Below are 16,344 nucleotides of genomic sequence, written 5' to 3'. Positions count from 1 at the left end.
TATATGTCGGGTTTGGGGTTTTGGGGTTTATAGAATTTTGATTCAATTTAGGTTGTGAATGATGATTGGTGATGAACAATGATGTTAAACCTGATTAGAAGTATGTGTAAACGTGCATTTTATGTCGTATGTGTGGTTTATTCTGCTGAAATTCGTACTGGTATGATTTGAGAGTATTTGGGAGGCATAGAATGCTGTTTTCTGCAGGTCGGGATTTCTGAAATCACCGGTTCGCGCCGCGTGCACAGGGTGGCGCCGCGAACAGGTGGACTGATTGGCAAGATGTTTTGATACGCACAGGTCGCGCCGCGTACCTGTGTTGGCGCCGCGAAGGCGTAACTTTTCCTCGCGTCGCGCCGCGTGTAGGTGTTGGCGCCGCGAAGGCGTAACTTTCCCTCGTTTCGCGCCGCGTGTGGATGTTGGCGCCGCGTGCTGTGTTGTTTGGATTTTTTTGTTAAAGTTTAACGATGTATAACTTTTTAACTGTTAGTCTGTTTGATGTGCCGTTTCGAACATAGTGAGACTAATTCAGTGAGATATGCAATAAAACGGTGTTTGAGTTGTGACTCGAATTTAATTTAAACACTTGATTTAATTGGTTGTGGTGGATTATGTTGTTATTGCATTGGTTGATGATTATGATATCTGGTTGATTAATGTTGATGATGAGCATGTTATGGTTGATACATGCATTTCATAATCATGTTGTGAGCTGTATCCCTTATGGTGGTGGGACAGCGGTAGCTAATTCCCATTGTGTGGAATTGGTGAGAGAAGTAGCCGGATCTTTATGGTGGTGGATCGGTGAGATGGGTTATCCCATGTTTGGTACCACATGCATTTAGTTGCATTGCATTAGGTTGTTGTGTATAATTGTAACATGAATGGAAGTTGTCCAATGTTATGATTTGTGTGTATTTGGTATGAATGTTGCTATATTATCTGAATATAATTGATTTGGGTGAATAATGTATGGATGAAGTTGCATTGTTTATATACCTATAACATTTGTTAATGCGAATGAAACTCACCCTTACTGTTGTTATTTTTCAGATTGAGGAGTAGCTTGTGTACTTGGTGAGGATTAGCTCGTCAAGTAGTTCGTTAGAGTCGGTTGGGTCAGTGTCATGCTCTGGTCGTGTAACACCGGGAACGTTATTTTAGAATTGGCTGATAGACTTCTGTTTTGTTTATGGTTTATAGTTGAATTATGAGTCTTCGACTCCAGATGTTTGATTATTCAGTTGTTAAGAATATTCCGCTGTGTTAACATGCTACCTGAATAATTTTTGGTTTATCGTTCCTTTATGGCATGACATGAATATTGTTTATTTTGTTGACGTTGTAATACTCTTCTTCATGTTTTACTCTGATTTTAATGTTAATTTCCGCGGGGTTTAGAAGGGTGTTACAATAGTGGTATCAGAGCATAGTCGGTCGTTTGAGTCAGAGTCTTAGTGTCGGTTAATCCTTCGTATACGACTAGTGTAAAGTTGACACTGTCGATACTTCTTGTTCTAATGAATATTGTCTGATATTTAGCAGAACAATGGCCGGAAGAGGGGGAAGAAATGACGACGCGATCGCTGAGGCTCTGGGCATGATTGCTGGTGTGTTGGGAGGGAATGCCAATGGAGCTGGTATTGGTGCTGACAGGCAGCTGAATAGCTTTCAGAGGAACAATCCTCCTTTGTTCAAAGGCACGCACGATCCCGAAGGCGCTCAGAAGTGGCTGAAGGAAATTGAAAGGATCTTCAGGGTGATCGATTGTGCTGAAAATCTGAAGGTGAGGTACGGGACTCACATGCTGTCTGAAGAAGCTGATGATTGGTGGATGGCTAGTAGAGATGAACTTGAATCTGCAGGTGTAGCGATCACTTGGCCTGTGTTCAAGAGAGAATTCTTGCGGAGGTACTTTCCTGAGGATGTTAGAGGCAGGAAAGAGATTGAATTTTTGGAGCTGACACAAGGTAACATGACTGTGCCAGAGTATGCGTCCAAGTTTGTGGAGCTAGCAAAGTATTATGTTCACTATAACAATGATGAAGCGAGCGAATTTTCGAAGTGTGTTAAGTTCGAGAATGGTCTCCGTGATGAAATTAAGCAGGGAATCAGGTACCAAAGGATTCGTCGGTTTGCTGATTTGGTAGATTGTAGTAGAATCTACGAAGAGGACAACCTGAAGCTGAAGTCATCTCACTCCCGTGAGTTAGTTGACAAGAAAGGAAAGAAGCCTATGGACCGTGGTAAACCATATGGTAGAGGTAACTATAAAGCTGGAAGTTGGAAGAAGCCTAGTGGGGGAGACTCTAGTGCTCCTGTTAAGTGCTTTAAGTGTGGGGAACCTGGACATCGTGTTCACGAGTGCAAAAGTGAAGAGAAGAAGTGCTACCGGTGTGGTAAAGCAGGCCACATTGCTGCTGACTGCAAGGGAAGGACTGTGACTTGTTATAACTGCGGTGAAGAGGGCCATATCAGTCCACAGTGTCCTAAGCCAAAGAAGAATCAAACTGGGGGTAAAGTTTTCGCTTTATCAGGTTCAGAGACTACTCCGGAGGATCGATTGATTAAAGGTACGTGTTTTATCCATGGCACTCCTTTAATTGCAATAATAGATACTGGAGCAACTCACTCGTTTATTTCATTGGATTGTGCTAAACGTCTGAACTTGGAAATATCTGATATTCATGGAAGTATGATCATTGACACTCCTGCGTCGGGTTCAGTGACTACTTCGTTTGCCTGTTTGAACTGTCCAATTGATATTTTTGGTAGAGAGTTCGGAATGGATTTAGTATGCCTTCCGTTGGAACAACTTGATGTCATCCTGGGTATGAATTGGTTGCAATTTAATCGGGTTCATATCAACTGTTTCACGAAGACAGTTATTTTTCCTGAAGATGTCAGAGTCGAGGATTTAGCAATGACTGCTAGACAAGTGGATGAAGCCATGAAGGACGGGGCCGCCGTGTTTATGTTGATTGCATCCATGGAAGTGAAGAAGAAAGCGGTGAGTAGTGATTTACCAGTAGTATGTGAATTTCCAGAAGTTTTTCCAGAGGATGTAAGAGAGTTACCGCCAGAGAGGGAGGTAGAATTTGCTATTGAGTTAGTCCCTGGGACTAGTCCTGTGTCGATGGCGCCGTATCGTATGTCGGCATCTGAATTAGCAGAATTGAAGAGTCAACTGGAAGAGTTACTGGAAAAAGAATTCATTCGTCCTAGTGTGTCGCCGTGGGGTGCGCCGGTGTTGTTGGTAAAGAAGAAAGAAGGCTCTATGAGACTGTGTGTGGATTATAGACAGCTGAATAAAGTTACTATCAAGAATCGGTATCCATTACCGAGGATTGATGATTTAATGGATCAACTGGTTGGTGCGAGTGTGTTTAGCAAAATTGACTTGAGGTCGGGATATCATCAGATTCGGGTGAAGACGGACGATATTCAGAAAACAGCATTTAGAACAAGGTATGGTCATTACGAGTATACAGTGATGCCATTTGGAGTAACTAATGCGCCGGGGGTTTTCATGGAATATATGAATAGGATCTTCCATCCTTATTTGGATCAGTTTGTGGTGGTATTTATCGATGACATTCTAATATATTCTAAGAGTGAAGAAGAACATGCAGAGCATCTGAGAGTGGTATTAGAACTACTGAAGGAAAAGAAACTTTATGCGAAACTGTCAAAGTGTGAGTTCTGGCTAAGTGAAGTAAGCTTTCTTGGGCATGTAATTTCTAAAGATGGTAGAAGCAGTGTCTCAATGGGAAGCTCCGAAGTCAGTTTCCGAAATCCGTAGTTTCCTTGGTCTTGCGGGCTACTATAGAAAGTTCATTGAAGGTTTCTCGAAGTTAGCGTTACCGTTAACTAAGTTAACTAGGAAGGGTCAAGCATTCATCTGGGATTCGAAATGTGAAGAAGGATTTCAAGAATTGAAAAGGAGATTGACTAGTGCACCGATCTTGATTTTGCCGAATCCGGCGGAATCTTTTGTTGTATATTGCGATGCTTCATTGTTGGGATTAGGAGGTGTACTAATGCAGAATCAACAGGTAGTCGCGTATGCGTCGAGGCAACTCAAAGTACATGAGAGAAACTATCCGACTCATGACTTAGAGTTGGCAGCAGTGGTATTTGTGTTGAAATTGTGGAGACACTATCTGTATGGTTCGAGGTTTGAGGTGTTTAGTGACCACAAGAGCCTGAAGTATTTATTTGATCAAAAAGAGTTGAATATGAGGCAAAGGAGATGGTTAGAATTTCTCAAGGATTATGATTTTGAACTGAATTACCATCCGGGTAAAGCAAATGTTGTTGCCGATGCTTTGAGTAGGAAGTCCTTGCATATGTCTATGCTTATGGCGAGAGAATTGGATTTAATTGAACAATTCCGAGATTTGAGTTTAGTATGCGAAGACACTCCTGTCAGTGTTAAGTTGGGCATGCTGAAGTTGACTAGTAGCATTCTGGAAGAGATTCGAGAAGGTCAGAAAGTTGATGTAGAGTTAGTGGATAAATTGACTCTAATTAACCAAGGCAAGGGAGGTGAATTCAGAATCGACGAGAATGGTATTATAAGGTTTGGTAATCGTGTTTGTGTTCCTAATGTTTCTGAATTGAGGAAGAGTATTCTCGAAGAAGGACATCGTAGTGGATTGAGTATACATCCTGGTGCGACCAAGATGTATCATGATTTGAAGAAGCTGTTTTGGTGGCCTGGAATGAAGAAAGAAATAGCTGAATTCGTCTATGCTTGTTTAACTTGTCAGAAGTCGAAGGTTGAGCATCAGAAACCATATGGAGCTATGCAACCGTTATTTATTCCGGAATGGAAGTGGGATAGTATATCTATGGATTTTGTTTCTGGATTGCCGAGAACGGTGAAGAACTATGAAGCCATTTGGGTCATAGTGGATAGGTTGACTAAGTCTGCTCACTTTATACCAATGAGAATGGATTACTCGATGGAGAAGCTGGCTCAATTGTACATTGAGAAGATAGTGAGTTTACATGGTATTCCTTCGAGTATCGTGTCAGATAGAGATCCAAGGTTTACATCCAAATTTTGGGAAGGGTTGCAGAAGGCTTTGGGTACTAAGCTGAGATTGAGTTCTGCTTATCATCCGCAGACGGACGGACAGACAGAAAGAACTATCCAATCGCTAGAGGATTTATTGCGTGCTTGTGTGTTGGAAAGGAGTGGTACTTGGGATAGTTATCTACCCTTGATCGAATTTACCTACAATAATAGTTTTCACTCGAGCATTGGTATGGCTCCGTTTGAAGCTTTGTATGGTCGGAGATGTAGAACGCCTTTATGTTGGTATGAATCTGGCGAAAGTGCGGTGATTGGACCAGAGATTGTTCAAGAAACGACAGAAAAGATTAAGATGATTCAGGAGAAGATGAAGGCTTCTCAGAGTCGTCAGAAGAGTTATCATGACAAGAGACGGAGAACTCTTGAGTTTCAAGAAGGAGATCACGTGTTTATGAGAGTTACACCTATGACTGGTATCGGACGAGCTCTAAAGTCAAGGAAATTAACTCCGCGTTTCATTGGTCCGTTTCAGATTTCAGAAAGAGTGGGAGAGGTGGCGTATCGCATTGCGTTACCACCGACACTTGCGAATCTGCACGATGTATTCCATGTGTCGCAGTTGAGGAAATACATTGCTGATCCGTCACATGTTATCCAAGTGGATGATGTACAGGTAAAGGATAATCTGACAGTTGAAGCTTTGCCTACGAGGATTGAAGATCGGAAGGTGAAACAATTGCGTGGCAAGGAGATAGCGTTGGTCAGAGTAGCTTGGGGAGGACCAGCCGGTGGAAATGTTACCTGGGAATTGGAGAGCCAAATGAAGGACTCCTACCCAGAACTCTTTGCCTAAGGTATGTTTTCGAGGACGAAAACTTTTCTAGTGGGGGAGGGTTGTAACACCCCATAAAATTCTTTATTTAATTTAATTAATTTTTTTTATTAAATATTAGAATTAAGTGGAATTATTTGGGAATAGGGATGAATAAGGCTAATGGGCCAGTGTTGTAAGTAGCAGTTGGGGGGTGTATCAGTTGCAAAGCCCTTTTTCTAAAATAAAGTTATATTTTCATAAAAATAGAAAAGAGGAGTATTTTTGTGGAAAAAAGAGAACCAAAAGGGAGCAGAGGAGATTGAACGTGAAATTGGGAGAAGAGCAAGTGCGAAGAGGAAGAGAATTCAAGAATTCGTCATCGAGGTAAGGGGGGATTCTTCTCATTAACCTCTATTATGGGATGTATGGATGATTCGATGGAATTTGTATGTTAGGATTTCGAATTGGATTATATGTCGGGTTTGGGGTTTTGGGGTTTATAGAATTTTGATTCAATTTAGGTTGTGAATGATGATTGGTGATGAACAATGATGTTAAACCTGATTAGAAGTATGTGTAAACGTGCATTTTATGTCGTATGTGTGGTTTATTCTGCTGAAATTCGTACTGGTATGATTTGAGAGTATTTGGGAGGCATAGAATGCTGTTTTCTGCAGGTCGGGATTTCTGAAATCACCGGTTCGCGCCGCGTGCACAGGGTGGCGCCGCGAACAGGTGGACTGATTGGCAAGATGTTTTGATACGCACAGGTCGCGCCGCGTACCTGTGTTGGCGCCGCGAAGGCGTAACTTTTCCTCGCGTCGCGCCGCGTGTAGGTGTTGGCGCCGCGAAGGCGTAACTTTCCCTCGTTTCGCGCCGCGTGTGGATGTTGGCGCCGCGTGCTGTGCTGTTTGGATTTTTTTGTTAAAGTTTAACGATGTATAACTTTTTAACTGTTAGTCTGTTTGATGTGCCGTTTCGAACATAGTGAGACTAATTCAGTGAGATATGCAATAAAACGGTGTTTGAGTTGTGACTCGAATTTAATTTAAACACTTGATTTAATTGGTTGTGGTGGATTATGTTGTTATTGCATTGGTTGATGTTTATGATATCTGGTTGATTAATGTTGATGATGAGCATGTTATGGTTGATACATGCATTTCATAATCATGTTGTGAGCTGTATCCCTTATGGTGGTGGGACAGCGGTAGCTAATTCCCATTGTGTGGAATTGGTGAGAGAAGTAGCCGGATCTTTATGGTGGTGGATCGGTGAGATGGGTTATCCCATGTTTGGTACCACATGCATTTAGTTGCATTGCATTAGGTTGTTGTGTATAATTGTAACATGAATGGAAGTTGTCCAATGTTATGATTTGTGTGTATTTGGTATGAATGTTGCTATATTATCTGAATATAATTGATTTGGGTGAATAATGTATGGATGAAGTTGCATTGTTTATATACCTATAACATTTGTTAATGCGAATGAAACTCACCCTTACTGTTGTTATTTTTCAGATTGAGGAGTAGCTTGTGTACTTGGTGAGGATTAGCTCGTCAAGTAGTTCGTTAGAGTCGGTTGGGTCAGTGTCATGCTCTGGTCGTGTAACACCGGGAACGTTATTTTAGAATTGGCTGATAGACTTCTGTTTTGTTTATGGTTTATAGTTGAATTATGAGTCTTCGACTCCAGATGTTTGATTATTCAGTTGTTAAGAATATTCCGCTGTGTTAACATGCTACCTGAATAATTTTTGGTTTATCGTTCCTTTATGGCATGACATGAATATTGTTTATTTTGTTGACGTTGTAATACTCTTCTTCATGTTTTACTCTGATTTTAATGTTAATTTCCGCGGGGTTTAGAAGGGTGTTACAACCTCCCTTTAAAGTTCCCCCTAAAGCTATATTTGATGTTCAAACATGGTGGATGGGGATGAAGTCAAGTATCTTGTTCTTAGTAAATTGGCAAAGGATATCCTAATTGTTTCAGTTACTACTCTTGCTTCAGAAGCAACTTTTAGTGCTGGAAAAAGGATTATCGATCTGAAGTGATCATCTATGAAAACTAAGATAGTTGAAATGGTACTTTGTGGAGGTGATTGGGTGAAGGAGAAGTATGAGATTAAGAAGGGTTGCACTGCTAGTATTATAAGCAAATTTTTCATGTCTTTTTTAATTTAATATGTATATTGCTTAATATTCTATCTCACTAATACATTTCCATTTGTAGCTTGAAGAACTACATGATGCACCTTTGACATATCATTTTGGTGAAGATCCGGGTGTCGCTTCTTCAACAACTGCAACTTAAAGATCTGTATCTGCGATGCCAATGATGAGATTATTCTGAGGCATCATTAATATAATGTAATGATATTTTGTACTCTTTTAAAAACATAAGTTTCATATCTTATGTTTTAACAAGTTTTTTGAGCTGGTTTGGTTTTGTAATATAATGTCCAATGATACAATGCGAATTTAGTATCAAAATTATGCACATATGTTGGAAATTCTATTATTTAGTTTTTCAAACAATTTGGAAACTGTGAATTAAAATGTTGGAAATTTTGAAGTTTTGTTGCTTATATTTTGGGTGCTCCGGTTACCCGACCAAAAATAATTGAACCGGTCTCGGTTATCATAAGGCAAATAAAATACATTTGGTCCGGTCTCGTTTACCCGAACGTGCCATGACGTTTTCAGGTCAAACAAATTCCATTATTGTTATGGTCTGGTCTCGGTTTACCTGATTAGAGTTTTGGTCCATTCCTCGGGAGCCTGAATACCCGGACCGGCCCGGACCAAAAATTGCCCTATCAGGGAGCATACTCCAAGGTAGGCCTCCTCTCCAAGTTCTCAAGAACAAAAAGAGCAAGACACGGTCACATTGTGATTTAAGAGACTTTTGCCTCCCTCAATATTGAGGCGAAGGAAACCAACACCCTTGAAGTCACCCAGGCCACCTATATGACGCCCATAATACACTATCTACAATCAAATGCATTATCACCAGAATAAAAGATTCAGAAGAATGCAATAAAGTACACCATAATATAAGGGAAGATTTTTAATATGGGAAAGATCTCTCCCATGTTAAGATGTGTTGGTGCGGTAAAGCGGCAAGCAAAAAGTAATAGGTATATTTATTACCGGGTGATATAGGTCATATCGTATCGTAGTCAACAGAGATTGGTAGAGAAAAAGTGTCGTTCAATATTCTCGAATTCTAAGTTTCATGATTGGGTTACCGAAAGTAAAATGCGGGAAAAGTAAATAAAAGCAAATAAACAATCTATTGTAGCTTAAGAGAATTCATTATGGAATCGTATTTCTACTCAACCCGTCGAATACTTAAATCTGAAGATCTTATCACAACACACTCACAATACGCATCAAAATCACCAAGACCGAGATTCCACATCAGTGTCCATTTCTGCAACATAGACGAAAGCTCAACCATACTATTTACATCGACGATTTCTCCACTGACACAAACAACACGGAGGCATTAAACTCGATACCCATTACGATTATTAGCCCCAAATCTATGTCTAGAGTTTAGAAACTAATAGTTATCATTCCTAATCAAGATCTATGATGTCTATTTCTAAAACAACACAAACCCAAAGCATTTAAGTAAAAAGATCAAGAACAACAATAAAAATGATTTGTAAAGCAAATATATAAACGATCCCAAGATCGACAAATGTACATACAAGAGAGGAAAAATATACATACAAACCCCACTATTGGAATGTTCACAGGGAAGAAGAAGAACAAATGGAAACTTATCGTGTTGTCGGCACAATCGGAGACCACCCGAGCTCTATCGACATGATGAGACACCCAATGATGTTGCTTGAACTTCTAAACTACAAAGAATGGATCAGAGCTCAACTTTGTCAAAGAAGAGATGATAAAAAACCTAAATTAACAAAGTTGAACTATAAATAAAAAACTGAAAAACGCAGACCGCGCTAAGCGCGCTGTCCTTTATTTCTCTTAAACCGCCAGAGTGCGCTAAGCGCCCTAAAACCTGCGCTAAGCATGCAACCTTCTTCCAGACCAAGCTCTTCAGCTCCCAGACCGCGCTAAGCGCGGCGTAGCGCACTTGGCGGACTCAACAGAACAGCAAACTTTATTTCTTCAAAACGCGTTCGCAGCCGTGTCTTCGATACTTTATTTCTCGAAGCTTCGAATACGCAGAAATACCTATAAAAAGACAACAAAACTATCAAACGGTACATATTTACACGAAAACGTAACAAAACTAAAAGTATACAAAATTACACAAAACGGGGAATTATTCACACGATATTAACAAAAAGTATTGATAAGTGCCACTATTTACATACACAAAATAACTACATTTAGCACTTATCAAGATGTATAGGAGAACACAAAATCGTTCTAGTCCTCATAAAGGTCCATCAGGGGACATGCAGTAGTCACATTGGCGGGCAAGCGTTGGCCCATAAATTGTTAAGGGTAAACTATTACTAGCCTACTCTAATAAATGCAAGAAGCACGCCAATATGCATCATGTGCCAACTGATATCCTTCATGTTGTCATGTCGCCTTAACCATTCTACCAATTGTGGACATCTCATGCCATTTTTCCATGGTGCCTGGCCACTTGAAGTTCCTGATCATTTGAGTGGACTATTTCACGAAATGGATATAAGCTTAAGTTGTCTTCAAGATCACACAGAAATAGTTATTCGCCTCTACTAGAAGTGGGTCATATGCATGTTTGGTTTGCCAAGGTTATCAACTCAGACAATGGTACTCAGTTTTCCAACTCCATTGTGGTTGATTTATGTCAGAAACTTGGAGTTCGAACGAAGTTTATTTCTGTTTTTCACCCACAGGCAACGAGCAGGCTGAGTCGGCAAAAAGAGTGATACTTGAAAGGGTACAAAGAAAAATGCACAAAGATAAAGGGCTCCAGGTTAAACAACTCCGTGAATTACTGTGGTGTACGGCGTTGACGTAATGCTGCCTATCAAAATCGACACACCCACTTTGAGGTGTTCTTAATTCATTAAAGAAGAGAACAAGGCAAGACTTAGATATGTAGTCGGCCTGATTGACGAGACCCGAGATGTCGCCCACATCGGAAAATTCTCCGTCAAACAAAGGGTGGCCAAAAGATATAGCTCAAAAGTGGTATCCAACAGAAATGCATGAGGGCGACCTCATACTCACATATCAGTTGAATTTCTACCTATTAAATATAGTTTTTTACATCGATTGGTTATCCGATGTAAAAATAATTGACATACTACATCACACCACTTTACACAAGAAAAACAATCAATGTAAAATGTCATTTTTACTCGATGTAAAAAATGTCTTATGTAGTAGTGTCTTATTTAAAAATATGATTAAATCGTGTAATTGAATTAACTATAATTTTAACTCTTTATTGAATTAATCATCGACTCAACTAAATTAATCATATTCTTATACGTAATTATGAGACGTTCCGAGATATAAAAAAAATTAGTAATATTATTCTAACATATAATTTTACACCTACATCTTATTTTACTGTTCACAAATTTAATGAACAGTAACTATTTTATTTTAATTTTTTGTAAATTTTTGTCTAAAATAACTTTGGTTAATAATATATAAAAACTTTGTTAATATAATTTGTACTTTGGTTAATATATACTGTGACATCAAAAAGTAGAATTAAGTGGTAAAATACAATTGGTTAATTGAGCATGAAAAAATTAATTAGTATAGTTTATAATTTAGTTAACGAGTATTCTGACATAAAAAATCTTAAATAGTAAAATAAAGTGTAAATAATAATTAATACATTTTATAAGTTAATGTCACAAAATTGTTAATGTTATGTTTTTTATTGATTAATATAGTTGTGAAAGTGGTTAATGAATTATAAATAAAATAAGTGATTAATAACATGTATTTGTGTGGTTAATATAATGATGAAATTGGTTAATGATATGACACTATATTTATGACACAAAATAATTTTTAAAAAATAAATATTCTTTTATAAATAATATTTTTATTTTTTTGAAAAACATTGTCTTTTATATAAATAAATATGGTGGACACTGTATGTAAATATTTGATGTAACATTTGGTGTCAAGATAGCAATATATTTTTTTAAAAAAATGCATGTATCATTTATTAACATTTAAGTTGCCCATTTACTCATAAAATCCTGCGTGAATGTCTTCAGGGTAACTAATCATAAACAAAAGAAATAATAAATCTTAATCTATCTATAATATAAGAAAATTAATAGTTTTGGAAAAATCTACACTACTCTTACTTAATTTTTTGTCATCACATTAAAATTGGGGTTATATAGTTTTTGCACAATAAAATTCTTAATTTTATTATTAAAATAACACAACTCTTATATTTTATCAAATTTACCAAATCTCTCTACATTCTTTATTTTTTCTCTCTTTCACCACTTTCTCACTTCATTCTTCCACAAAAAATCTATTATTGATATATATATATATATATATATATATATATATATATATATATATATATATATATATATATATATATATATATATATATACGAAAAATAGTATTTATGATCAAAATATTTTTTAGTAAAAAATGGTATACAAGAATAATATTGATCCAAATATTTTTGTAAATCTATTATTAATCTAAATATTTTTATATACAAAAATTTAATATTGATCCAAATATTTTTGCATATGATACCTAAACAAAAATAATATTTGTACACGAAAAAATCTATTATTTACAAAAAAATGGTATTTATGATCCAAATATTTTTTATTCAAGAATGGTATATGGGAAAAAATCTATTATTCTAAATAGTTTTATATACAAAATTTAGTATTGATCCAAATGTTTTTGTAAATGATACCTAAACAAAAATAAAGTCTGTATACGGGAAAGAAAATCTATTATTGATCTAAATATTTTTATATATGAAAAATGTTATTTATAATCCAAATATTTTTTATTCAACAATGGCATAGGCCAAAAAATCTATTTTTGATCTAAATATTTTTGAAAATGATACCTAAACAAAAATAATATTTGTATACGAAAAAAAATCTATTATTTACGAAAAATAGTATAGGGAAAAAATCTATTAGTGATCTAAATATTTTTACATACGAAATTTACTATTGATCCAAATATTTTTGTAAATGATACCTTAACAAAAATGGAGTCTATATACGGAAAAAAATTATTATTGATCTAAATATTTTTATATACGAGAAATGGTATTTATGATCAAATATTTTTTATTCAAAAAGGGTATACGGCAAAAATCTACTATTGATCTAAATATTTTTATATTTGAAATTTACTATTGATCTAAATATTTTTGTAAATGATACCTAAACAAAAATGAAGTCTGTATACGGAAAAATATCTATTATTGATCTAAATATTTTTTATATACGAGAAATGGTATTTATGATCAAATATTTTTGATCCAAAAATTGTATGCGGTAAGAAAATCTATTATTGACCTAAATATTTTTATATATGAAAATTTAATATTGATTCTAATATTTTTGTAAATGATACCTAAACAAAAATAATATTTGTATATGGAAAAAAATCTATTCTTTACGAAAAATGGTATTTATGATCCAAATATTTTTTATTCAAAAATGATATACGGAAAAAAATATACTATTGATCTAAATATTTTTATATACGAAATTTACTATTGATACAAATATTTTTGTAAATGATACCTAAACAATAATGAAGTCTGCATACGGAAAAATATCTATTAGTGATCTAAATATTTTTTATATATGAGAAATGGTATTTATTATCAAATATTTTTTATCCAAATATGGTATGTGGTAAAAAAATATATTATTGATCTAAATATTTTTATACACGAAAATTTAATATTGATTCAAATATTTTTGTAAATGATACCTACACAAAAATAATATTTGCACACGGAAAAAATCTATTATTTACGAAAAATGGTATTTATGATCCAAATAATTTTTAATAAAAAATGATATACGGGAAAAATCTACTATTGATCTAGATATTTTTATATACGAAATTTACTATTGATCCAAATATTTTTATAAATGATACCTAAGCAAAAATAAAGTCTGTATACGGAAAAAAATCTATTATTGATTTAAATATTTTTTTATATAGGAGAAATGATATTTATGATCAAATATTTTTTATCCAAAAATGGTATACGGGAAAAAAAATTATTATTAATCTAAATATTTTTATATACGAATGAATCAATTATTTATCTAAATATTTATTTTTCTTTTTTAACCTTTTATTTAAAATAAATGATGTATCCAAATGTGCATAATAAAATAGACCCGTATTTATTGAAAAATGAATCATCACACCCTATACAATTACAAAAAAAAAAAAAATCTTAATGGAGAAATGAAAATAAATACATGACCTACAAGTAACAAAGCCCATCAACCTATAAACATAATCCATTACTAATAAAAACTGTAGACCAAGTTAGATAAACTATATGATTAAGAAAATAATTGCCCGTGTCTCTAATAATCAAGTTGGTATTACCATTCTCTTAACTTTAATCTTTTTGTTGGACCTTCCAATGAACAACTCCTCAAAATCTTGTGCTTCAAATGGAATCCTCAAAACCCCTTCATTCCTTAACCCATACACCTCCTCAGACTTACCCAACAGCTCACAAAAAAATGCATCACTAAGTGCTCTTACATGAACCATAAATATCCTACAAGTATCCTCATTCATTCCAACACATATTGGAACATAACCTTTTGGAACCAACAACATAGGACCTTTGTTGTTTACACTTCTACCACTAACCCATTTCCTAATAAACTTGCTTTCTCTAGCTCCCATTGCAAAAACACCTTAAGTTTATATTTTTCTATTGAATGATGATGTATAGATTCTTTGAGACAATTGTTTCTTATATAATAGTCCTTTGTAGTACTTGATGATGTCCTTGAATGTCCCTTAAATTAATGTTGATTGTGAAAGATAATTTGTTTTCATTGTGACGATGAATTTGATAATGATGTTTGCTGTTGCTTGTACAATTGCCTAGATGCTGGGTGCCGTAACAACAATGTTGGATTGGCCATGCATCATAATATTTTATGTTAATTATTTCATACAGCTAGGATTATTTTTGAAAAAATTTTAATAATTTTTTATCAACTAAGCATCTTTATAGTTTTTTTTATATATTATAAGAATTCTTTTTTTTTTCTCTCCTACCAATTAGAATAAAATCTTACATATATCTTTAGGTGGGATTTTTTTACTTTGTTAGTTTTTTATTTTTTGAAATCACAGATAACATGATTATATATTTTTATTATTTTAAATAACTTATTAATTATAGAGCAAATATTAACAAATATCCTAATAAGTAAAAATGTATTTAATTTTGTTAAATATATAAATTTATTGAGAAATTAATATTTGAATAATATTTTACTTTTTTTTTACTTAAATATATTTTACTTGTAAAACTCGGTAAATTATCTCAAGAACCCTTATTTAATTATTATTTTGCATTCTAGTCTTTTTGGATTTTGATGCCGTAGACTAATCAAATACTTTTGTACTCTTTGAGCATATCTATCTAGTTGGCAAAAGATTGTAAATTTGTCTTTTTTAGAAAATAATAAATAAATATGTATTAGATACTAGAATCTCCTACGGCTACATGTGTATAAGCAGCGAAGAGAACAACAAGAAGATAATGTTTAACTATATTTTTTTAAAAGGTTTTTAAAAATATATTATAAATAATAAATAATCTTAGTGTCTAGAATGCAAAATAAAAAAGAATAGTAATCCCTATAACATTTATAATACGCTCCCATCCCCTTCTATAAGTGTTTTTTTATAATATAAAATATTCAAAATGGAGCAAATTTAAGAGAAATTGATAATTCGGCCATTCATCATTTATAGAAACACACAACAATAGTTTTACATTGTGATATGACATGATGGAAAAATAAAGTCTCACATATTGAAAATTTAAGTCAACCCCTTTTATATCTATGTTTCAAATTCAATAGTATTTGACATCAGAGGGTATATTGGAAAAGGTTTGCTCCTTCACACCCTACGAATTTTTTGCTTGTATCTCCCTCACAATCCTGCTTATAAAATTTGGATGCTCCCACAATACAAGAGACTAACTCCACACAAAAATGCATCAAAAGTATAAATGAAAGTGTTCGAATATTGTTCTCGGTACACATCGTTTGAATATTGTTATCCAGATGCACCCTTTATAATCAAACGCAAAGTCGTTCTCTCCATAGTCAGTAACTTTCGAAATTAAAATAGTAAATAGCACAATATAATCAAAGAACACTCTTTGTGTGAGAATAGTCATAATTTCTCAATTTATACTATTTCTCATTCAAACTAACTTCCTTAATTTATACTCACATTTGAATAATATTAACTA

The 16,344-nt window shown here is 34.7% G+C and overlaps 1 protein-coding gene across 1 annotated transcript; it reads right to left on the bottom strand.

Moving 5' to 3' along the window:
• Positions 1-14,313: 14,313 nt before the first annotated feature.
• On the bottom strand, positions 14,314-14,750 carry LOC131619956 (uncharacterized). Its single transcript, XM_058890995.1, has 2 exons — positions 14,442-14,750; positions 14,314-14,337 (listed from the first exon to the last, which is right to left on the bottom strand). The coding sequence occupies exons 1-2, from the start codon at positions 14,748-14,750 to the stop codon at positions 14,314-14,316; spliced, it is 333 nt and encodes a 110-aa protein (XP_058746978.1).
• Positions 14,751-16,344: the final 1,594 nt, after the last annotated feature.

Source organism: Vicia villosa, linkage group LG7 (assembly GCF_029867415.1).
Source record: "Vicia villosa cultivar HV-30 ecotype Madison, WI linkage group LG7, Vvil1.0, whole genome shotgun sequence".
Lineage (NCBI taxonomy): Eukaryota > Viridiplantae > Streptophyta > Magnoliopsida > Fabales > Fabaceae > Vicia > Vicia villosa.
The sequence above is the reverse complement of the archived record's forward strand: the minus strand, read 5'-3'. Positions and strand labels throughout refer to the sequence as shown.

Coding starts and splice junctions, on each gene's coding strand:
- LOC131619956 (XM_058890995.1), bottom strand. CDS start 14,750: ATGGGAGCTAGAGAAAGCAAGTTTATTAGGAAATGGGTTAGTGGTAGA. Junction 14,338..14,441: donor AGATTAAAGTTAAGAGAATG/GTAATACCAACT, acceptor TTATGTTTATAG/GTTGATGGGCTTTGTTACTT.